Source organism: Pleurodeles waltl, chromosome 3_1, assembly GCF_031143425.1.
Source record: "Pleurodeles waltl isolate 20211129_DDA chromosome 3_1, aPleWal1.hap1.20221129, whole genome shotgun sequence".
In the NCBI taxonomy this organism is placed as follows: domain Eukaryota; kingdom Metazoa; phylum Chordata; class Amphibia; order Caudata; family Salamandridae; genus Pleurodeles; species Pleurodeles waltl.
This window is the reverse complement of record NC_090440.1, coordinates 288671319-288697548: the sequence shown is the minus strand read 5'-3', so window position 1 is coordinate 288697548 and position 26230 is coordinate 288671319. Positions and strand designations below refer to the sequence as shown.

General features: G+C 43.1%; 1 protein-coding gene across 1 annotated transcript in view; it reads right to left on the bottom strand.

Annotated features, from left to right (window-relative positions):
* Positions 1-25466, bottom strand: part of NEDD4 (NEDD4 E3 ubiquitin protein ligase) — a 1239834-nt gene extending 1214368 nt beyond the window's left edge. The window contains exon 1 of the mRNA XM_069222425.1: positions 25252-25466. Within this exon, the coding sequence (XP_069078526.1) occupies positions 25252-25296 (45 nt within the window). The 5' untranslated portion in view covers positions 25297-25466. The remainder of the gene's footprint in view (positions 1-25251) is intronic.
* Positions 25467-26230: the final 764 nt, after the last annotated feature.

Here is a 26230-nt window from a genome sequence, read left to right as displayed (position 1 = left end):
GAGGAGCAGAGGCTCCGGCGACGGAGGGAGCTGCATCCCACATGGCCCATAAGGCCGAATCCACCAAGGGTGAAGGCACCAGGGGACGGAGGATGAGGGGAGCACCACGACGGGGACAGGAGGGGAGACCAGTGGGAGCGACTCCTCCTCCGATGTAGCTCCCTGGCGGTGGCGGACACCTGTGTGCCCACCCCAACAATAGGTACAGCCACCACCCCCCCCTATCAGCACCACCCTCCCAGCAGCCCCTCAGCGTGTTTCCCGTGCCCACTCACCCAGGAGGGTGGGCATCTCCTTCGCCCCAGGCACCTCAGGCCCTGCCCCAGTCAGCCCTGCTGCCCTCAGTGAGGAGGCTATTGACCTCCTGAGATCCCTCACTGTTTGGCAGTCAACCATTCTGAATGCCATCCAGGGTGTCGCGAGGCATTTGCAACAAACAAATGCATACGTGGAGGGCATTAATTCTGGCGTAGCAGCCCAACAGAGAGCATTTCAGGCTCTGGCCTCAGCACTGATGGCAGCCATTGTCCCTGTGTCTAGCCTCCCCCCTCCAACTTACTCTACCCAGTCCCAATCCCCTCAACCCCAGCCTATCCCGTGCACACCTTCAGATCAGTATGCACACAAATCAACACACAGAAGTGGCTCAGGCAAACACAAGCACCACACTTCATCCCACAGGCACTCACACAAGCACCATCCCCATGCAGACACACCAACATCCACTGCCTCCACTGTGTCCCCCTCCTCCTCCTCGTCCACCCCCCTCCCAATATCGTCTCCACTCACACCTGCATGCAGGAATGCTCTCCTGGGCATACTGGAGGAGACAGGGGTCCCATATAAGGTCGCAGATTTGAGAGTCTTGCTTGTATTATGGCCAAAGGGGACACTGTGTGAAGGAGGCTGTCTTGGGAGCCCGCTTCTTTGAGCAAGTGATGGAGGGGTATGGACTTTTGTGGCACGAGGGAGCTGCAGGTATAACAGGCATTAGAATGCCCACACAAATTTTAAAATATCCGTGGTCCTTGGCAGAACTGGTCTAGGCATGATGCTGAACTGAATTACTGTGGGCAGGGGAGAGGGAGACTGCTGACCCCATTGTTTCGTACCTTTCACTGAACGCTGGTCAGGAGACCAATAACTGCTAGATTTATGACTGCTGCCACGTATAATTCTACCCCATGTTACTTTACTTTGTTTACCAAAGCTCTTATTTGCTGAGCTTCAACTCAGCAGCGTGCTGGCCTACTGTTGTACTAAAAATAAAAAACAATAACAGTTGGTTTAGGAAAAAAAGGATGGAAAGGGGAATGGTGAAATGATCCATCTACTTTAACCCCTTCGCTGCCAGGCCTTTTCCCCCTCCTGTGCCAGGCCTTTTTTTGCCTATTTGGAATAGTTCTCGCTTAGGCCCTTCATAACTTTTTGACCACATAAGCTACAGAAGTCAAATTTGCGTCCTTTTTTTCCCAACATCCTAGGGATTCTACAGGTACCCCAGACTTTGTGTGTTCCCTTGAAGGAGGCCAACAAATTAGCCAAAATACAGTGAAAATTTCGTTTTTTTTCAAAAAAATTGGAAAAAGGGGCTGCAGAAGAAGGCTTGTGGTTTTTTCTCTGAAAATGGCATCAACAAAGGGTTTGTAGTGCTAAAATCACCAACTTCCCAACTTTCAGGAACAGGAAGACTTGAATCAGAAAACCCAATTTTTCAACACAATTTTGGCATTTTACTGGGACATACCCTATTTTTACGATTTTTTTGTGCTTTCAGTCTCCTTCCAGTCAGTGACAGAAATGGGCGTGAAAGCAATGCTGGATCCCAGAAACCTAAACATTTCTGAAAAGTAGACAAAATTCAGAATTCAGCAAGGGGTAATTTGTGTAGATCCTACAAGGGTTTCCTACAGAAAATAACAACTGAAACAAAAAATATTGAAATTGAGGTAAAAAAACAGCAATTTTTCTCTACGTTTTACTATGTAACTTTTTCCTGCAATGTCAGATTTTTTAAAGCAATATACCGTTACGTCTGCTGGCCTCTTCTGGAGGCGGGGATATATAGGGCTTGTAGGTTCATCATGAACACTAGGTACCCAGAGCCAATAAATGAGTTGCACCCTGCAGTGGGTTTTCATTCTATACCGGGTATACAGCAATTCATTTGCTGAAATATAAAGAGTGAAAAATAGCTATCAAGAAAACCTTTCTATTTCCAAAATGGGCACAAGATAAGGTGTTGAGAAGCAGTGGTTACTTGCACATCTCTGAATTCCGGGGTGCCCATACTAGCATGTGAATTGCAGGGCATTTCTCAAATAGACGTCTTTTTTACACACTCTCTTATATTTGGAAGGAAAACATTTAGAGAAAGACAAGGGGCAATAACACTTGTTTTACTATTCTATGTTCCCCCAAGTCTCCCGATAAAAATGATACCTCACTTGTGTGGGTAGGCCTAGCGCCCGCGACAGGAAATGCCCCAAAACACAACGTGGACACATCACATTTTTTGACAGAAAACAGAGGTGTTTTTTGCAAAGTGCCTACCTGTAGGTTTTGGCCTCTAGCTCAGCCGGCACCAAGGGAAACCTAGCAAACCAGCACAGTTTTTAAAACTAGACACCTATGGGAATCCAAGATGGGGTGACTTGTGGGGCTCTGACCAGGTTCTGTTACCCACAATACTTTGCAAACCTCAACAGTTTGCCTAAAAAAACACTTTTTCCTCTCATTTCGGTGACAGAAAGTTCTGGAATCAGAGAGGAGCCACAAATTTCCTTCCACCAAGCGTTCCCCCAAGTCTCCCGATAAAAATGGTACCTAACTTGTGTGGGTAGGCCTAGCGCCCACGAATGGAAATGGCTCAAAACACAACGTGAACACATCAAAATTATCAAATACAAAACTAACTGTTTTTGCGTGGGGGGCGCCTGCGTTTTTGGTCCTGGGCTCAGCAGCCTTCTAGGGAAACCTACCAAACCCAGACATTTCTGAAAACTAGACACCGAGGGAGTCCAGTGAAGTGTGACTTGTGTGGATCCCACAATGTTTTCTTACCCAGAATCCTCAGCAAACCTCAAATTTTGCTTTAAAAAAATAAAATTTTTCCCACATTTCTGTGTGGGATCCCCGCACTGGGACACATTTCATACCACCAGATGTTCCCCTCAGTCTCCCGGTAAAAATTATTCCTCATTTGTGCAGGTGGGCCAAGTGCTTGTGAAAGGGAAGAGCCAAAAACATGTCGATATTGAGGGGGAATAAAAGGGGTCCAAAAGGGCAGTTTGCAAAAAAAACATTTTTAGGCTGACAAGTGCAGCAGAATTTTTAACGGTATAGATGAGACAATGCTGGGTGGTAGGAATTTTGTGGATTTCTGCAGATTCCGTAAGGTTCCATCACAAAAACGTGGGAAAACACTGATTTCCAGCAAAGTTGGAGGTTTGCAGGGGATTGTGGGTACAAAAATGGTGCGGGGTGCATGTGAAACACACCAGTCTGGAATCACCCAGATGTTTAGTTTTCAGATGTGTCTAGGTCTTGTGGATTTTTCTACATGGCAGCGTCCCAAAGTCCATAAAGTGCAGCCCTCACCATTCCAAGTGGGACAATTTTGAGAGTAAGCCAAGTTCTCATGGCCCAAATGTAAAACTAAAACCCCAAATAATCAAATGCCTCCTTGCTTGCTGTGGGATAAGATGTTTTAGAGTGCGGGGGAGAGCTGAAAGACTGTTACCCCCTTCAGTTGAGGTGGGGGCGTAACCAGGCCCATACTTGGTAGCAACCACCCCAATTTTTTTTTTTTTTTTAAATTTCCTGGAATCTAGTAGACTTTCTGTCGTCCCCCCCGGGGTGTGGATCAGGGGCAATTGCCCAGTGGGCAGAACAACTTTTGCCCCATTTATTTGGGGTGGGGGTATGGCCATACCCCCACCCTCTTATTTTTGGAAAAAAAACTTCGATGGCCTCTGGTGGGATTTCTGCCCCCCCCTCCCAAAATAGGCCCATCTGCCCCCAATGGGAGGCAGATATGGGCAACAGTAATATGCTCCCATGGGAAACGACCCTTACCGAAGCGGCTGCCTCACTAAAGAAAACACACGCATACACACACACCAATCCCTGGTGCCTAAGTGGTTTCTACCCCCATGGGGGCAGATTGGCCTAACAAAAATTGTCCGATCTGCCCCCAAGGGGAGCAGAAATGGTCTAAATACAATTTGCCCCCCAGGGGAGCGACCCTTGCCTAATGGGTCGCTCCCCATCTCTAAAAAAGCAAACAAACAAAAAAAAACACCAAAAAAAATTAGCCCTGGCACCTAGAGGTTTCTGCCCCCCCTGGGGGCAGATCAGCCTAATAACAATAGGCCGATCTGCCCCCGGGGGACAGAAATGGCCTAAAATAAATTTGCCTCCCCACCCCCCAAACCCCTGTGGGAGCGACCCTTGTCTACGGGGTCGCTCCCCTAGCGGGACATTGGCGAGAAAAAAATCCCCGGTGCCTAGTTGTTTCTGCCCAAATGGTCTAAATACAATTTGCCCCCCAGGGGAGCGACCCTTGCCTAAGGGGTCGCTCACCATCTGTAAAACAACAACAACAAAAAAAATCCCCGGTGCCTAGTGGTTGCTGCCCCCCTTGGGGGGCCGATTAGATCGGCCTAATTAAAATAGGCTGATCTGCCCCCCCCCCCCAGGGGGGGCTGAAATGGCCTAAAATAAATTTGCCTTCCAGGGGAACGACCCTTGTCTAAGGGGTTGCTCCCCTTGCGAGAAATTCACGAAGAAAAACACTCCCTGGTGTCTAGTGGTTTCTGTCCCCCTTGGGGGCAGATTGGCCTCATAAAAATAGGCCAATCTGCCCCCAAGGGGGGCAGAAATGGCCTAAATGTGATTTTCCCCCTAGGGGAGCGATCCTTGCCTAAGGGGTCGCACCCCACCTCTAAAAAAAAAAAAAGGAAGATCACTGGTGCCTAGAGGTTTCTGCCCCCTGGGGCAGAAAAGGCCTTAAAAAAAAAGGCCGAAGGGGTCGCTCCTTTATGCCAATTTCCACATTGAAAATGAATCCCTGGTGTCTAGTGGGCGTTTCAAAAGCCGGATTGCTTTACAATCCGGCTTTTGAAACGCTGAGAGAGACTTCAAAGGGAAGGAAATTCTCCGGCCTCCTCCACATGATCGGAAGAGATCTTCCAATGCGATGGAGGAGGCCTCTGTCATTGTCAGCGCGCAATGACGTCACGGGGGGGTGGGGATGTAAGGGATTCCCCTTCCATCCACGACCGGGGGTGTGTGGGTGTGGAGCCTGTGGCGGGAGCGCTATTCCTTCCCCCAGTTCCCGGGTGCAGGGCGAGGTGATCTCGTCGAAGGCACCCGGGAACCGGCACCGTAGCGGTGGAGAGTATTTGTTTCATGCAATGTATTATGGGGGACGCTGATCGAATGAATTTGGGTTTTGGAGTGGATGGTCTGGAGACAAGCCGTTTGATGCCAAGGGCACATTTCTGTTTCTTCAATGGTGGATTAGGTCATTTTGGAGTACGTGGGTCGATTGTTGTCAGCCTCTGGCTGGAGTTTATGTGCTAGCTCTTGTCTCTGCATTCATGTTGTCAACTAGAATGGAGTTAGCGTTTGGTGTGCTTTAATTCCACATTGTTAGCATTAGCGTACAGTTTCAGCATAGCTCGTTTCGAGTGCACTCTCTGTTCGGGGTGCAACAGAAATGGGTATATATATATATATATATATTTACTTGCGGTAAGAGTCTGGTGGTGGTTCACATTTACACTCCTGCTTTTATTTTATTTATTTTTTTACACCCTCTCTAAACACTGAATTTTTACTTTATTGAGTAGTGATCAAAGGCGTGTTTTTCGACACAACTTTATTTAGAATAGTCTACCACTGAATCATTCTTTCTGCAACTGCTTTCCCTTGTGGTGGTCAATTTTAGAAGAAGTCTCGGTTTTCTTTTGGGCTTCAGATACACTTGTGCTGTTTCTTTGAATGATGATGTTTTAAAATTAGTTTTCAGCTCATTTGTCACTGAAGAAAAGCACATTGATACCTGAAATGCACTAGAATGGAGCGTCAAATCGCTTATAATCAATATTAGAGACTCAAAAATGAAGTTTCTATGGTATAGTGAATAAACTGTCCTTCATTTTTCAAAATATCCACAGATATCACATTTTCGATTGGACATTTTTTTTATTTTTCCAGAATAACCTTATTAAACATCTGTATTTTATGTATTTTAAGAAGAGCTTGGATACTGAATGTTCTATTTTGTTGGGATAATCCCTGAGGACAGTATGCAACAAGTCTGTGCACCAGGGCGGTATACAGCGTTTTTCATAACAGTATTGAGTCATCCACAAAGCTCTAGACATTTTTCACAGCTTTGCAGGCCACCTCCATCCTTAGGACTTTAATTTTCAGAGAGACAAAGCTCCTACAAATCACTTCCATGACAACTTCCACTATGCACTTGTGCATAACCACTGAATCATAAACAGAACTCTCCCACATTATACCTTCAGTATGATTTGCAGTAGGTTCTAGTATCTCAGTAGTAACACGCTCAATGTGCTCTCGCAAAGCATCTCTGTTCTGACCAATAATGTGCACTGGAATTTCAGTCCTTTACTGAAGTACAGGCACTCTCAGCCTTGTAAATGAAATCTGTATGAGAGCCTTCCAGTACTATATATGGAAGCAGATCTCCGTTTCTGGTGAGACGGGTTCAGGTGTTCAGCACATCCGCAAGAGAGACCTATGTGCTCTTCAGAACAAATTTGAGATGCAGGTGAATATTAATAGATTGTTCAATGCTTGATACTTCCTGCCTCAGTTTAAATGTAATATTTACGGGTTTTCTATTGGATTCAAAATATAATTGACGTAAATGTCATTTGCTGTGTTTGGCACATTTTGTTCACACATTGAAAACTTTAATATTTGTTCACAATCTCTGGTGGGTAGGTTACACTTCTACCATTATTAATATTTTTAGTGCAATAGTGATTATGTTGGTACTCGTTCTTCATTATTAAGGAAGTATAACGATCACTGCATGAAAAATATTGGAATAGATTGATGGGGCTCGACATAGGATTATCAATTTTGATATGTTTATTCTGTTATATATGATGAAATCTATACATGAACTGGAACTTAAAGTTGACTAGGAAGCTCTTGCCTCCATTAATCTGTTGGGAACAATAAACTTATTTTGAGTTGATATGATACTGTGCTAATGAACATGGATAATATTTTTCTATATTCATCATAATGTGAAAATGCATTAAGGGGGATGGGTGTATTTTCTTAACTTGATAAAGGCTTCTATGAAGCTGAAACACGTCATTGCTTGTCTGCACAATAAACTAATGTGTTGTCACTTTCTTTTTAAGGACTTTGATATATATATATAAGTTACATCCAACAGTGTTGCATACTCTGTCAGAATGTCATGCAAATAGGGATTGTGCATTTCTGTAGTGAAGAATTAACAGATTAGCGACAGTGACTAGTTTTCAGTACCCCACTGTGCAATGCTGTGCTATGTTGCAATGAATGGAAATTTGTGGCATAAATTTTACATGCAATGCCCTGCAACAGACACACTGACATTTTATGAAGATTATAGTCTACGAACACAGATTACACATATCTATCTCTCCAGCAAGTTAATGTATAACACATTAATTATTGCAGTACTGTACACGGACTCTTGCATACCACACGGATAATATGTGCTATCAATTAAGCAAGATTTAACTAACACCAAAGACATTACTCTCAATATCCTTGGGGACTGAGTTCATAAATAGAACAAGCAGACTTTGCTTCTGCCATTTTACATGCCTGGCACATGTGGCTCGATACTTGTATATATTTTGATTGAGACATAACATCTCTTTGTGTGCGTTTTGTAAGTTCTTTCTACTGCTTCTAGGAGGGCACAGTACTTGGGAGTATAAAAAGGCTATTGCATGGCTCCAAGATTATGTGTTGAAAATGAAGGAGGATTTAGTTAACCTCAAAATTTGGCAAAAAATACACTTTTCCCTCAGATTTCGCTGCTGCAAAGTTCTGGGATCTCAGAGGAGCCGCAAACTTACTTCCATCCAGCATTCCCACAAGTCTCCTGATAAAAATGGTGCCTCACTTGTGTGGGTAATCCTAGAGCCCGTGACAAGAAATGCCCCAAAACACAACGTGGACACATCACATTTTTCCAATGAAAACGGACGTGTTTTTTGCAAAGTGCCTAGCTGTGGATTTTGGCCTCTAGCTCAGCTGGCACCTAGGGAAACCTAGCAAACCTATATATTTTTGTAAACCAGACACCTCGGGGTATTCAGAATAGTGTCAGCAGCGCCAGGAAACCGGTTCAGGGATGCCTCGTTTGAAAGGGGAGAATCTCAGAAGTTCTACAGTGTCTCCCAGGGTTAAAAAAAAAAAAAAAAGGAAGAATAAAAAATCCTCGCCCCCTCCCTGGTGTCGGCCACTAGTCGTGACCTGCACCAAAGAGGTAGTGTGGGCATCGGCCAGTGGCCAACGCCCGCACTGATGCGGTTAAAGGCCGATTTAGTTAGCATTTGTTTCTACATGGTTTTATTGCTATCTTCTATACTCATGCTGGCTTATTGTTTGGATGATGGTAGGTTTTAGTTGTGTGCTCGTTTTACACTTTATCAGTTATGGTACTGTGTGTTGTTTTTGCTGGTGCAGTGTTAGAAGGGGGTATCGTTTTTATGCACATATATTTTTGTAGGTGGAGCGTTCAAGCGCTTCCGACCTAACCATTCCCACCTCACACCCATCACTTTCACTCGTTCATGGGCTTGCTTTTCAAAACTCCCTTGATGTCATTGTTAAATGCTTTACGTTTGTCCTGCGTTGGGGCGGTTTTGTTACCACCTTGCAGACTGACCCTGTTACATGAATAATTTCACGATTGCCCATATACTTCAGAGTGGGCGAACTACTTCCTTCTTCTGTGCCTCTCCTTCGGGCTCATGCTCATGGCAGCCATGGCTCTTTGAATCAGCTCGCACTGATGTGCCCAGCACCTCCCGTCTATCCTGCAGTTTCCTGTTCGTGTCTGCCATCCCCACCACCCCTCCCACTTTGTTGCTTGTTTGCTTTGTAATCCAATTCTACATGCTAAATCGAAAGTGGTGATTCCCCGATAGACTTTTCATAACATATTGAAACCAGCCCCACTTTATTTTGATTGAACCAGCAATGCTTGCCCTATTCCTTAAGATGTATTTGTCCTAATGGCAACACTGTTTCAAGTTGATAAGTGTTTTGAAACATGTCAATGCATAATTTGCCAAATATGGAGATTTGTCATATTCTATATGGACAAATGTAGTAAATCAGGCACTGTAACTCTGCTAGTATGTAACAGCTAACTTGCTGCCTATTGCATGATAGCCATAATATGTTTCTGCTCCTGTCTATTAAGAGTATGAAATAAAATGGCCATGAAAACGGGATGATAATTACATCATTATAAACTGCATCTTTTGATAAAGAATGTACTTATTTAGGAGAATTTAAGTTGTTAAATCACTGCCTACACATCTTCAAAATATTCAAAGTATATTGTAACATGGGTTTAACCTCAGTTGTCTCCCGTAGCCCTCTAACATTTCCCATAAAGGGAAAATTCACCTTGTGTGGAGCCTTATAGTAGGTTTTCTGTGCAGTTATTACAGACTAAAATGCCCATGACAAAGCCTGCAGGTTTGTCACAGACAGGGTATATAGCATCTACGTTATTACAGCTCAAAGCATGTCCGGGACACAGCAGGCCATGTTTGCTATATGTTTAACAGAGGGCAAGGCATGCATTTCTATGTTTATTACAGACCAATGCATTATCTTTTGTGCTCATTACAAGTCTCATAAAGCACTGTGCTTATCCTTCAATTAGATGGTATTACAAATGTATAATTGGATAAAAGATGAAGGGAAAACTAGAGTCCCATTAGATTGGTGACAGTCCTTGTTTGATATTCTTTGGTGTTGACCTCTGATCTGTTTATTAATTCTATTGTTAAGCAGTTGCATAGATATCTTGTTGTTGGGCTTGTACTCCCAGCAGTCTGCCTCCACGTCTCATCCTCTTGTCTGCTCATTGATGGATCTAGTGTGAAAATGCTGAGCAGAGGCATATTGTAGGGGTGTTTTGTGAGGCTTGTTCCTGTGAGTAGTCTCGCTTTTGCTGTAGTAGACTCTATAGATGAGACAGATCTGCATAAAACTGTAGAGACGTGGCTTCTACTGGCAGCCATTGGAATATTTTCATGAGATGATTAATGTGGTTATATTTGTGAAGGTTTATGCAAGATCTGCTGATGAGTTTGTAACCTGGCAATGAGTTTCTGAGTGGAATCAGATCAGACGATATTGCAAAGGCCCAGGCCTTAGCCAACTCCACTAAATGATCAGTTTGGAATAATGGAAATATTTTTAAAGAAGAAGGAGAAAGAAAATAATTTTCTAACTACTGCATAGTCTTATAGAGTGAGCAAAATGTCAGTCAAAAATGGTCCTGTTTCCTCACTTTTCGAGGTTCATGTTGGGGTTTCAAGACCTGAGGACTGTTCCAAGGGTAGAGAGATCATTTTTTGGTCTTTCTTCTGTTCATGCAGAGGAAGGTCTCCTTTTTTGGTAACATAATGACAGACACATGGGGTTATTGCTAGTATCATTTGATGTGTTACCTAGCTGGGCGTGAATTTGTACATCGTCTGCATATATGTTTGAACATTTACCTGGTACTGTTTGATTGCACAAGTATTTGTACCAGGAATTGTATACAGGTAATAAACAACAAACAGGAAAAGGATAAACCAGGGCTGCATCAGCACACTGGACCTGTGAAGAACTCGACTGACATGATTGTACTTATTTGTGTAGTGTTGGAGAGAAAAGACTGGTTCCAAGACAGTCAGCTAGCCCGACCATCGTTTCAATAATTCCAGCAGTACTGAGTGGGGCAGAGTGTTGTAGGCTCTAGAAAGGTATCAGGGATCCCTTCTCCATTGTACATAGGAGCTTTTCCCTTATGCGGCTAAGGTTGATGTTTGCCTATAACCTCAGGATCTTCAACTCACCTCAGACAACACTATTCCTCAAGGAATACCATGTTCACTACCAGTAACAAAAGTAACAGCGCCCTCCCTGAGGAAACCACCTGAAGAGAATACCTTTTAACTGTACTCAAACTATATCTGCACCCCCTTCTTTAATGTATCTCTCCCCCTAGTCTGTCTTGTACAGCGTTCTGGTGTGTCTAGATTTGCGCTATAAAATTTAAACGACCTACAAGTGTACTGGATTTCTTTTTAAATGTGGTTTTTGGAGTGTGACCACCTCATTCAATTGCATCACAGATCATATTTCAGTCATTAGCTTTCACGTAACCGAATGCATTCTAGGAGTTGTAGTCTTGGTCTTCTTCGTTTGAACTGACTAAAATAACACACCTGATAGAACTGATTTGTAGGTTAACAGCCCAGGACTGGAAACGGTACCCCTGTGATGGGGTAAGAACGTCATGCTACTTTGCTATCATTTTTAGGTTGAGCATGCAAGGGCTTTTCAACCTATTCTAAGTATTCTTAAGGCATTGGCAGTATTGAAGCACATGTAGGATCAATACATGCTTCATCACCCTAGATTCCTGATTCACTAGTTTTCAGAAATGTTTGTGGTTGGAAGCCAACCCAGTGCCCAACTACAACAGCCATCTGATATATAAATTGAGAACATTCTTTTGCTTGAAGCAAAGTTTAACTTTCTGGGGTATTTCATTAAAAAAATAATTCATCACAGACATGAAAGCCACACCATCATGAACTCCAGGGAATTTCTAATTTTTAGAACTGCCTGGGACTGGAAGGCTTTGTTGAGTATTGGCGAACTCCAGACCCAAATTAGGAAACTAACCGCATCCTCTAAAAACCTTCATCAAAAGAACTTTGGTGACCTTTCTGTGGTTGTAGTTTTAGGCCAGTTCATTTGTTTGGCAATGTGTAATGTGGCCCCAGGGAGAAGAATCTAGATAGGTGCACAGCAATACTGAAAATGTATGCTACTCACCAGGGGTCTCCAACTGTTTCTATGCTACTTATGTTCAACAAAAATCCTCCAGAACTACTAATATTATTGATGCTGGAATAGGGACTACATCTTGTAAGACTTTAGTGTCAACCTTATGCATAATTACCAGTAGTGATCACCTCAGTGCATCAGGCAGGTCTGCCAGCAGTAACATAAAATAGCCTTATCAATTTGGAATGCCTGTACATGGATAATATATCATGGCAAAAGCTGCAAAACCCTGCCACCAAGATAATAATATTAGTAATGTCTTCACATTGGAGCACAGTTTATCCATCAAATAACTGTTTGAAATATATTTCGGAAAAAAGTCAATCATTTTTTTTCCAAACATCAGCTAATGCGTTGTGAAAATACACACAAGATCATCTTCAACACATGCTTGTCAGATTTAACATACTTATAACTTCAGTCAAGCACATGCTTCTAATTTATTAGGCTGGGCTGGTCAAAGGAAAGCTACTTGCAGGGTGCTGGAGAGCTACTAGTATCGAACGAGCTACTCATTGGAGAAGACTGGTGTACACACACACACACACACACACACACACACACACACACTAATTTCAGGCATTTTGTTTTCTTGCTAGCATTACTAACAACTGATTTTCATATAAATCTCTTTGTGTTCAGACACTATCTTTACAGAATAGTCAATTAAATGAAACAAAGAACAGGAAATAACTGTATTTTTTTACAATTCGAGTAGAATGTGGGTCATCACTTATCTGCTCAATTCTTCCCAAACAATTCACTTTGTACTGATGATGAACCATTTTGTTTGAAGTAGGCATCTGAGCTATGTTCACAAATTTGAGAAGCTCCTTGAAGCCCCAAAGCCACACAGGACAAGGATACTACTGCTCACGTGCTTGATGCCAAACAAAATCAACTCCAAATGAATGTACCACCGTACACTGGCAGCGCCAGCAACTCAGGGGTTTATTAGTCTTCTAACCAAGACTTGCAGCAAGATGCCCTCCCCCAGACCGTCCCTGCGATTCCAGCATTGACTTCCCGAAACAGTGGCACAGGCATTAGAACAACTTTGATGTACCAGGTATATAAATCAAGGGGCACATTCCACTTGCTGAACCGGAGGAACATTCTATGGTTATTTAGTTAGCTCACCGAGACAGCGAGTCTTACTTCGGCGGATATGGTATCGGTGGAATTTATTCTGCCTTCTGCATCTCAGACGAAAGAAGCAACCAAAGTGACTTGGATCTCTGCTGAAATAGCAGACCAAGTACTGGGAGTTTGAGGGTCTTACAGGAACTGGGGGATTCAAGTCTTCCCAGTAATTGATCCTGTTTATCCATATCTTCTATTGTTGCGACAGGACGACGGGGGGATTCAGTCACTGCCTGTGCCCCTGGAAACATGTCAAAGGACTCTAAAAGCAAGCTGTTACAGTCTCAAACAGCACAGGAAATCCATGCATCTCTGTCCTGCCCCAAGGTTCCCTTCCCCTTTGATGACTGAAGCTGGATACTGGGAACCCTGAGCAAAGTATCAAGACAATTATGAAGGAGCAGGCTAACTACCAGCAGTAGGAAGACAAAATCAATGTCACAATATGCTTTTGGAATATTAATGGGTTGCTGGAGAAACTGGAGGATAAGAACCTGTTGAACTATCTAACATCCTTCCAAATAATAATGCTGCAGGAGACCAGGATTGACACCCGCCTGCAGTCCCGGGATGTGTGAGTTATCATGTTTCGGCAGCAAGGAGAGCCCGCTTTGGTCGTTTGAGTGGCGGACTCATCATACATATCAGCTCAGCTATATAGGGGCACCACTACATGTCCCTAACTACTTGACAGTCTTTCTCTCCATGTCACAAGGCCCCTCTTTACTCCATCTAGCTCTAATGAATATCTATATTCCCCCAGAGAAAGCTTGTAAATTACAGGCTGTTCAGTAACTGAAAAATAAGATAGAAGGGCTGCTAAACAAGTCTCTTTGTCCCGAGCTAATTCTATCTGGTGACTTTAACATGCATTTATTGGGCACAGAGTACTCCAAGGAGACCACGGTGCCACAGAATATTTTCTGGTAGGTCCCTGATCAAATTTTGTCCAAAGCCTACAAAACGGACAGGCTAGGGAAATTGCTAATAAAAGCCCTCGAAGCAATGGGTCTTCAATCTACTAACGGCTGTTACAGCATGGATCAACCTCCCTCATTCACATTTTTCAATCAGAAGGCAAGAACGCTAATAGACTTCACAATTTTATCATCCTCTTTGCTCCGCCAAATCTCTAAATTCCAGGTAGCAAACAGAGGCTAAAGCGATCGTCTTCTACAAGAGCTGAACTTTGCTCATCCAATTGACCATCATGATCTAATAGATGCACTGCAGCGTGCAAGGTATACAAACAATCTGACCCAGAGCAAACAGCACAAGTAGTACAAGCTGCCTGGGATGAGCTTACACGCAAATTTCTGATATCTTGTCTACAACAACCTCTAGGCACAAGACATCATAGACCTCAAGGATCTCTATTCGGTCGGCAAACAAAGATACTTAAATGCAACTTATACAGTGCCCTTCGCCTCCTTCAGAAAGAGCCCAGAGACGAGGCCTTGAGAACGCTGGTGTCCACCTCCAGATCTGCCTACAGGGCCCACCTGTGGGCACACCAAAGGAATATGGCAAACGGCTTAACAGCCAAGCTCCTGTACGCACTAAAGTCAAAAAGGTGTGCGCAGTTTTGGAAACATATAAACAGCTTAAGTTCCGAATGGCATCCTTGCTCCATTATTAACATCTCAGAGTCTACCTGGTATCAGTATCTCTCTTGCCACTTTGGCAACCCAGTCTAGGGAATCCAAGGTGAGGATCCTCCGACTCAGGCCCAAAGTACTGCTCCCCTTTCCTTATAACCACGCAGCTGCCTTCAAATTCTCTCAGAAACAGTGAGAAACAGAATCATTAAGTGTCGGAGAGAGGGAACCCCAGGACCTAACAGTATCCCTGCTGCGTTCTATATAAGAGTACTTGGACTTCTGGGCAAAACATCTTTCGGCACTCTATAACTCCACAATTGCCACCGACATCATTCCACAATTGTGTAGAGGCTCAATTGTCTTTTCAATTTTCAAAATGGGCTCAACTAACGATCCAGCAACCTATTGACTGACTGCACTCCTAGAAGTCGAGTCCAAAATCTCCACATGGATCCCCCTGGAGGAACTTGAAACCTGGGCCACAGATAACAATTTGATCCTGTTCAATCAAGCCGGTTTCTCCAAAGAGGTTGGCACAACTGCTAACCTTATGGCTGTGTTGTTATTATTCAACCAATGTCGGCGTGCCAAAAAGCCCCTCTTCCTCTCTTGTATAAAAACTATAAAGCAGCATTCAATCGTGTAGACAGAAGAAAACTTTGGTCTAAACTTGCAAAATGGGGCATCCCGGCTGACTTGTTAAAAGCAATAACTCTTATGAAATATCTAATGGGCTGTCTTCCAACGTCCGCCCACCTCCCCAGGTGGATGAAAAAGCAATATGATGGGCTTCTGTCGGCTCTGCGGACTGGCCTCGGAAACACTGCTCCATCGTATATGCCTTTGTAAAAGTACAATGGTGGCCCGCAAAACGCTCTTACGATCAGCGCGGCTTCAAAGGGGGCTGGGCAGGTGCAGGTCAGCGATTATGGCTGGATTTAAAGGGAACAATGGGCTGCTCAGTTGCACACTGGTGACATTTTTTGATAAATGTGGGAGCCAGCTCTCAGAGATCAAAAACTTAAAGAAATGGGCACACAATTAGCCAGCAAGCATATCTGTAATAATCCACAATTAAGCTTTTGTAGATTTTAAATTTGGCCTTTTTAGCATTTTATGAGTTTATTAATTGTGTCTACTGTCTGTTTAATGGTGTTGATTAACCGAACAATGTTAAATAAATATTCAAATATTCAGACTCAACCCCGACCACAGCACCAACCAATCACTGATTTAAATTTTAAACCACTGAAGGTTATTCTGATTTTCCCATCTCTTAACATTTACTCTCCATCCCTTAATTGGAAATACTTCTAGCTCTCTTCACTCTTTTTATTCCCTACATCCACTCCTCCCCAGGCACTACACTTTCACGCCCTTTCTTTTTTTATCTATTCGTCCTCCTCTCTCCAGCATTCTTTATCCCTCATTTACTCTTCCCTTAACTCAAAAATACTATCCCTGCCAGCTCATCCTTTTACATTAACATTCTATTCTTCTATCACTTCACCTTTTCTCCCTCATATTTAATAATTTATATTCTCTTCTGTTTTACTCCTCTCCTTTAACGTACGTGTTTTTCCAATTCCCTACTCCTATTATCGGTCATCATCTTAAACAAAATGACACTTGAAGGCATTTTCTCTATTTGCTCCTTAACATAGTCTTGTGTGGTACCACCTGCATCCTCAAACTCATGTGGGAATCTGCAATACAGGGATGTGCAAAAGTGAAAGGATGGAGTGTTTGACCACACAAAGCAGCGAAGGAGAAGGAGGAGTAGCAGTAGCTCTTAAACCTACATATCATCCTAGTCTAGTGCATTTTAACAAAAGACTAAGCTTGTAGATCTGGCAGGTGTGAAGCTAAGGGATCACTGTGAAGTAAACATTCGTACTCAGGGTCAAGTGGCAATCTTTATGTTTTTTTCAAAATAAACAAATGCTCTTTCCTATATAACACACACTGGAAAGAAAAAGTGAAGCACCAGGACATTTGCACAGAAGCAGAACAAAACAATATAGAATGGGAGGGGGTCACGGAGGAGGGGGAGACTTGACCAATGAATGGCTGCTAATTATATAGAAAGGGCGCGGGACACTTGGAAAAATCCTGCGCTCCACCGCGTCCGACAGAGGCTTCTCAACGGTGTGGTGGTCGCCATCTTTGGAGTCAGTCAGTCAGACAAGGTGCCTGTGACGGACGAGACGAAGAACCGACCACCGGCAGGCAGGCAAGAGTAGTGTAGAACTCGAGTGGGGCTTGAGTGGCATACAAGCCGAGTGGGCTGTCCCAGGCCCAAGTCCACGGGTGCTCTGCTTGCAAGAGAGTATGCTGTTACTGCAACCGTGAGAGTGCGGTCAAGACGCTGGAACCCGGAGAGACCCGCAGAAATCGTGGAGGCACCTCAGTGTTCTGCATCGCACTGCACCATACATACCATACCTGTACCTGTATCGCACTGCTCCTCTGCAGGAAGAAAGGGCAAGCAGCAGGGTCTCAGTGAAGCTGACGAAGTCAAGCGGCTGCCACTGAGTAAACCTCCTGTCTCACATGCAGCTCGCCAGCAAGTCCGCCTGCCTGCCACTTGGCTGCTTAGTCACTCCGCCCCCACTCCTCTGACCCAAAAGGTCTAAAGGTCTGCCAAAAAGCAACTCCATAGTGCAGCCCACAACTGAGCCTCTGTTAGTTTAGCAGCCCTATGCCCTGACCTCAGCCAAGCAGCCTGTTCCCCATTCAGCCTCTCCGTCTTTCTCCTGCCCATGCTTGCTACTTGACTTGCATGACATTGCAAGACATTGCTGCTACTTGCATTTAACCCATTTTCAATTCTTAATTAACGGCTTGGGCCCCAAACTTGAATTTGAACTGGAACTGAATAAGTGACTGGCAGCACTCTGCTCTTGGCCACAGGGGATGAAGGGCTCAACCGTACCACACCCCCCAGGCATACTGGCGGGCGGAGGCCGCCTATGATGCTCTGAGGTGGGAGGAGGCCACCTACAACGCTCTGCAACGCATGAAGGCGCATAAATTTGACTTTCGCTTTCCGCTGTGCGGGACGCACCCGGGCCCGTCTGCGACCATCCACGGCCGATTGAGGATGGGCCTACTCTCTTGGCTTTAGGACCCATTAATGTTTGATTAGGCTGTTTATAAAACGGTGTATGACCATAAGGTTTTCCGAGCAAGTATGTGAGACATTTAAGTGTGCTATTATTGTTTCCCTATATTGGATGTATGTTCCTTTGCAGCTGTAAACTGATTTATTGAAGTGGATATTAATATATATTTTAAAGCTATGGGTAAACGGAAAATTATAGCTCAGAAGGTAGATACTGAACCACGTTGTTCAACAATCGATTGCTTTTTGGTACAGGCAGTAGGAGTTATCTACAAGGAAACTGATCTTGCCGAAAGGCGTCTATCTCAGGGAGTAGTTGGACCGAGTGAAGGTACAGAGGGACCCCCCAGACCAATAGACCTGGAAACTGATACTAATTACACTCTAGAATTGATGGACATAAGGAATGGTGATAACCACACAGGGTGTATGGATACAGTTACTGCTACCCCTAGATTAGTTAATCACTCACCCGCCGTTAGAAGGAGGAAACAATACAGAAAGGGGGCTGATAGCGAACTGGGCCCTATAATGCCAGCTAATCCTGAGCCCATTTACAAGAATAATCTTATATCTGCCTTTAATGATCTGCATAAACCACTCAGAGACAAATTGGATAAACTCTAAGGGGGGGAAATAATGGTGATGTGTCAGAAACCTTCTATGGCTTTGGTGGCTCCTACTTCCCAAAGGACTGCTGTAAGAATGTTGCACAAAACGAGTCAAGTACCATAGTCATATCGCAGGGCATTGAGCTTATAGATGAATTTGGCTTAGTCCTGAGCCCTAGGCGGAAGCATAATACTATAGAAGAGCGAAGGTTGGCCTATGGCGAATGCCAACCTAGTGAACAGTGTACAATTATTAGTAAGAAGCCGCACAGCTTGCCACCGGACGGCTCAAGATCCACTACAAATTCTAAAGCACCTAGTATGCCCCAGTCCGGCAACATTTTGAACTCAAAGGGCACTGCGCCAGCCCCGGTGCAAGTGAGGAAGGATCCTCCAACTATTAATTTACCACCAAAGTGCTGCCCCTATGTAATTATCATGGCCAATGTTCCTCCTTTACGCCCCGGTCAGAGTGAACCCTAAGGGACTCTGAAGAACAAAGTATTGCATTGGTTGGCCCAAAACAACTTATTTACAATAGATAATGCCCATCAGATCATCCTAACTCGAAGTTAACCTGGGTGGGTCCTTTAGAGAAAGAGTGTGGGAGAGATTGTATAATTATTAACTTTAGGTGCCCTAAACTTGTGAGGGACATCCTATTTAGGGCTACATTCCTCTTGAAGGGAATTAACTGGAAATTTTTTAAGTACCAGTAGCAAAATAGAAGCAAGGAATGGCGATAATGAGTTTATTAGAAATATTAAAGAGCGCTATAACCTTGCTACATGGAATGTCCAAGGTGTAGTGAGATTGAGACAGAGTGGGGTAATATCATTAACAAACTTGACTTGGCATGTATTCGAGAAACACGGTGTGTTTCCCCAGTTCATAAGCAAGGTTTTACCTCAAACTTCTTGCCAGCTACTCGTTCCCAATATGGAAGGGCTAAGGACGGGCTCCAAGTGCCTATTTCAAATAAACTCCTTATAGTGATTAAAAAGACCTCCTGAGAGACCTCAAATGTTCAATTGTTGTGGCTGAAGTATGTGAGTATGACCAATGTGGTATTAATCAACTATTATAATAATGTTTTTGATTCTACCCGCTGCAGAGTAGCTCATGCACTAGATCAGAACCTACATAAATGTCTACCCTCTATTCATTCTAATTTTTTTAGTTTATGGGTTGGTGATTTTAATATCCAATCATGTCCCCTACCAATATCCAGAACCTTATAGGCTTAACCAGTCATGAGGGGGTAGGGTATGACCATTTTTATCATAATGATTATGGAGAGGCGCTCAATATGATTTTGTCAAAATATGATTTGATGTTAATGGAACGTAAACGAGGTGTTGCTGGGGAGGTAATACCATCATTTAGAGGCACTAACTCTTAATCTGCAATTTATCATATTGTAGTGTCATCATTTGCAAATAACCTATGTGATACCCCTACATTGCCCAGTCATTACTGAGCGATCATGACCCGGTTATTCTCCCAACAGTATTCTGGGGCCCCAAGGAAGAGTTCCAAATTACTGTGAACCAGGTAGAGGCACATAGAACAAATGGGGTGGCACTGAAATGGAAAGACATAGATCCAGCAGATCTTTTACAGAATATTGTACGAGGGTGTTCGTCTGAAATTAATTACTGTTTACAAGAGGAAGTAGAACCCTCACAGTTGCTCAGTAGTTTTAGTAAAGTTATATCACATACCAAGGGTCTTCTGACATATTACCCCTAATTTAGGCAGACTAAGAAAAAAAAGGGTGGTTTGACCATGCATGCACCAAAGCTGGGGAGGGAGAGGGTCTTAAACTAGCTCTTCATATATCTCCCAGGGACCCAATAGCAATCAGGTCACTGAGGGTAAAATATAGGGAAGCCCTGGAGCGAAGAAAGAAAGAGTTGAGGGAAGAGGCATGGACAAATCTGGCATCGGCAACGGATCTAAAAAATACTCAATTGATCTGGGAAATAGTAAATGCCCCTTTTTTGACCAAATGGTTGTCTCCTGAACTGGGTTCTAGTGTATCCTGTGTAGCATGGGTGGACCCCTTCTCAGAGGTCTTCAAGAAAAGGAGTGGGACAGAAGACATACCTAGGCTCCTGAAGCTGGGGTATCCCAACCATTTACATATCACCATAGATGAGGTTTTATCAGCTATCTCAGTTAGTGCCAGGGATAAGGCTCCAGGCCCAGAAGGGGTATCCGTGGATGTTTTTAAATATCAAACTTATTTTTGGGTACCTATTCTGACTAGGCTGTTTAATATAGGCATGACCGGGGAAATCCCGATGTCCTGTACTTTTAATGTCTTGCTGGATTCACCCATGAAACTTTTTAGTAGGGTAATTTTGGCAAGACTTCATGACTGGGCACTGGAAAATAATATTCTTTCACCCACCCATTTTGGATTAAGAACAGGACTGGGCACTATAGAGCAATGTCTTAACCTAGATCTGATCATAGGGAAGTATACAAAGGCCAAAAAATGGGCTCTCTACCTCTGCTTTTCATATCTTAGTAGTGCCTTTGATCTAGTCAAGCATGCCATTCTTTGGACCACACTACTGGACATGGGTGCCCCAAGGTACATGATTGACTTAATTGCACACCTTTATGCAGATTTAACATGCCAAGGCTGCTTTGACCAATTGGGAGAGTGCACTACCCCTTTTAATATTGGAAGCGATATTCGCGAAAGTTGTGTACTAGCCCGGTTACTATTTGCTCTATATATTAATGGGGTGGATAAGTTCCTCCAGGAAATTCAGGCCCCCCCCCCCCCCCAATGTGGCAGGGTGTCCCGTACCCGCATTACTCTATGCTGATGATGTTGTCCTGATTTCTAGGACTCCAGTGGGGCTTCGATAAGTCATGGATGGTCTAGAACAGTTCATGACCTCAAAGGGTATGGTGATCAACAAATCTAAAACTTTTACTATGACCTGTGGCCAAAGGGTAAAAGAAATGCAGGAGTTTTTATATCCTTAATACGGAGATTACTACTGTAAGTTCCTTTAGTTACTTGGGTGTATTGTTCTCAAGCAATGGACAATGGGAACAACATATTAATTTGGGAAAGGAAAAGTTAAGAAGGAATTCCAATGCCATTTTTGGATTTGCTAGCAATTTAGGGAGTCGTCCCATTTCTACTATGATAAACATCTATAGGGCTACAGCATTATCCACAGTAGTGTATGTAGCCATCGTATGGGGGTGCACAAAAAGCACCCCTCTACAATTAGAGGAAAACCATTTTTTTAAATGTCTGCTATGTTTACCTACTTCAGCATCTAACTGGATTGTACATCAAGAGGTGGGCCTCCATTTTTTGAAGGACGTGCAGCGGGTGAGCCCTTTGCTCCTATGGCGCAGTATTTGGGCCAAGGAGAAAACGGTTTTCACTAAGCAAATTATTATAGATTGTTTAAAACTGGATAATGCTAAATGTATTTCATGGCTCGCCTTCATTGATTCCTCTTTCAAATCTGCATTTAATATAAATATAAAACCAGACCCAGAGGAAGTGCTGGTATTATCAAAGAAATGTATAAAGGACACTTTTCTGCAATACAGGGTTGATGGTAGGAGAATAAATGAAGCCATAAAATCTACTGCTGGCATATATATGTCCCTTTCATTGGATGTAAGTAGAGAAGGATTCCAACTTGGTGTTACCAATATGCAGCACCAGTTTGTGCTGCTGGGTATAGCGCACCATTTAATACCATTTCCCTAGTATGAGATCTTGTCCTCATGAGACATCCAGTTGCTCCTGTGAATGGATAAATAAACAAAGCAATTTATGTTATTTTGCAAGTTTTATGAACATCTTAGAATTTTTTATCTTAAACCCCTTTTTTTAAAAACAAAAATTGCATAAGAACCTATCTGGTGGCACTGGAATTTTTGGTAACACTTAATACACATGTATGTTATAGGGTAGCTTTATATATTTTAAATGCCATAGAAGTCAGGAAAAGTCTTGTTTTTATCCCCAGTGAAAGTGGATAAGTATAATAAACTAGCTTTTTTTAAATGATAATTGTTACAGTGAATTTGGGGGGTCAGTGTTAATGTTATTATATATGAATATGTTGAATGTGTATTTATATCTATGTGCTTTTATGGCTATTTTGAATTGGCCGAATAAAGTTGATGAAAACAATATAGAGATGTCCAAATTTTTACAAAACATAAGTTTGCAGATATGTAACATTTGAATAACTTGGACATAGCTAAAGGCAGAGTAGTGCTGTACAATTTCAAAGTTAGGATACAGTCAACAAGTGATTTCAGAGGTAGTTGTGACGTATTAACAGTCCACAAACCAATGTAATAATGTTTAAAGAGGTCTATCTTCACATCCTTCCTGAGTTGAGGAGAGCTGGGGTAGTTCTGAAGGATAAGGGAATTTAAGTGCATAGAAAATGTCTGTTCCTTTGGGGTTGTTTTTTTTTTATTTATTTTTTACACTTCTTTGGCTCCCGTCGTATGGTGTCCTGGCTGTATATGTTGTGAAGGCATGATCTATGCTCATCGACCTATGTAACAGTGTATGGGGGATGGGGCAATCTCGTCTCCAGCCTGGCATTAAGGAAACAACTCCTGACCTGGCTGTAGCCTAGCTCGCCCTTCCTCAACCCAGCTATGCAGCATGTAGATGAATTTCAAAGCCAAAATAATGTGCTCCACATCATTTCGGAGTGAAGGTGAAGGACCTTACTCTTATGTTATTCAACGTGAATAAACTTTTAGCAACTTGTCATCCACATACCCTAGGAACATATACTAAGCTTGTATGTGGTATATCATACTGTAATAGGGGTTCTATTGTTTAGGCATAACAATGAATACCTAATTTATGTTATATAGCATTTTGTACAATAGCCTTGAGATTACATACTGCTAAACTATAAACAAGATGTACTATTACCCAATTCAAATGTACTTATTTCAACGTTAATCTGCAAAATGCTTAGTCCACACGCTGAAAAATAAACTCCTCGGATGCTGCTTGCACATATAATTTTGCAGTATGCATGTTACCCTAGAAAGTTGACTATGCCTTCAATGCTGGAAATATTATGTTGCAGAGATTCCTGTACATTTTTTTAATAGAGACAAGGCAAGGTTTTGTAGGTTTCTTGTGTAGGCGCCATACAAGTGGTTACTGATATGGAACACGTGCAATGCTGCTTTTCTCACTTAGCCTTCCTTATCTGAGTTTTCACTCCCGATGCCCTAATGCTACTGTAATCTCCAAGCTCATTAAGCAAATTGCTCACCATCCATCACTACGAATCTGTGTAGCAGCACCATAGCCTAGTGTAAAACATTCTCCAAAATTGACACATATCAAGAATACTAAACAAATGGAGAAGCAAACAACAAGACATTATTCATAGTTAATATCCCAAGATCTGACAAAACCTAGCAATATTAAAAGGATGAAGGTTTAAAATCAGGATACTCCCCACGCCCCTAAACGGTTGGTTAATATTTAGAATTATAAGAAAGAAAGCAGATACTATAAATCGTCTTTCTGGGAGAGTAACAAAAACGTGTCCTGATGAAAGCTCTACTAAAGAAACTTAACGTAAGCTAAAACGTGGCCCCTGACATGTTAGAGGTATTCTAAAGCTTATTAGATGTGAATCTTTATATTTCCATACTTAAAATGGTGTTCCGAGTAATTCCGTAGACATGTAAGCCACTTTTGTCTCTATGATGATTTATAATTTGGGATTGTCTTCCGCCCTTTCTGATTTAGGCACTGGCATTTTCCAACAGTTATTTCGACGCATAATGTTTACAGCTCCTCTCACTGATCAACACTTTTCAAAGAGAGGCTGAATTGATTTGTAATTGTTAAATGACACGTAAATAATGCACTATCCACCGTTAATGAATAAAAAAATGTGATTGAATCAATGCATCATGAAGTTAAATGCTTTGATTTCGGAGTTATGAGTACTAACCTACAGTAAAACACATAATACACGGTTCTTTGGAATAACTGAAACGAATCGTTCTCTAACTGGTACTACTGTGTCGGGGATGAGTATTAATTAATAAGATATCCGTCCGCCTTAACTGGGCACGCCCTTTACGCTGGCAATATTAAGGGTATTAAACTAGATCACCAGTGACAGACTGAAGGGAGAATAAGACGTACAACATCCAACCTATGGTTGCTTTAATGGTACAAAATCGAGATGAAGTACAGAAAGTCGCAGGAAAGAAAACTGAAACTTCACTAAAACAGGGTCGGAAGGGTGGCCGAAACTGTGAAAATTCGGACAAGTAAACTTAAAACTTGACAGAGTTCATGGGTTCGATATAGACTACTTCAGAGGCTGTACCCCTGTGTATCATAGTTACAGCCTGCAGTCGAAGCAGGGCTCGGTGGAGCTGCATTCTTGAAGGGACAGCCTTCTAGGAAGCCAAAGACTAGACATCTTTAGACACCATCTACTGTCACGATCCCTCAACATATCCCGGTCCCCGAACATACATTATTCCTCAATGCCGGGTTAAAGCGCACTGGTATGGGTCAGGGATCAGGTACATCCCAGCCGCCCCTTAGAGGCGCTGCGTACTTAGAATAACACATTACCTCATCAGCCGGTAGCCCGAACACCTCCCCTGGAGCGACGGCCATGGCTCCTGACCACCCGCGGGACCTAGTCCTGACACCGGGGACCACCCACTGCCATTCTTTGCAGTTCGGCAAGGTAAAGTCCGAAGCCCGAAGGAGATTTCAGACAAGCGACAGCGCCTGAAGTCCCAGGAATCCCAGCCCGCCCACTTCCCTCCGCGCCGCTCCTGACTGGCTCCCCTTGGCTTCGACCCCGCCTTCCGTCCAACCTTTCCCTCTCGAGCGCCCCCGCCCTTCCGAGCTCCACCAAAGGCTCTAGTTTCTGTTCTGGCGGCAGCGAACACTACGCACTGTTACATATATAAACACATTGCCGTCCCAATATGCAGTACGTGTTTACTCAGATTCGGCTGGCTCTGAGTTGCGATCACATTTAGATGCGATTAACTGCTTCTGTGGGCTGGGCATTTATTTAAAAAAAAATACATACCTAACGTGGCTGCCGAAGTGGCCACGAAGAGGCCTAACACTCGCTCTAGCCTTTACGGAGAGGCAGGTTGCCAGGAGAAGGGAATTTGAAGAAGGCAAGGGGCGAAAAAGTGAATTCATTTGTAGTTCTTTCGAAGTCTGGGCAGGCGTGTTAAACTAGTTATGTTACAAGTTAGCAGTTCAAATAAATGACGTTATTGAGAAAGCGACCCCCTTCCTTATCGCTATAAAGCCGCACGGCCTTTTGAATGATGAGTATTGCTTGAATGTAGCATGGAGTAGCACGGCATTCAAGGCACTCAGTATCTGCTTGTGTATAGGAGGGCACAAGTCCTAAACAAGCATTTGCAATGCAATAGGTCTCGCATATTTCGAGCAAAGCAATTGTCATCTTTTGACAGCGCCCACAAGCAAAAACAATAAAAAACTGAGAAAAGACGATGTAACAAAATAAAATAAAGTTTGCTTTAAAAAATAAAACTTAGCAACATTGTCTGTCTTGCAGGGC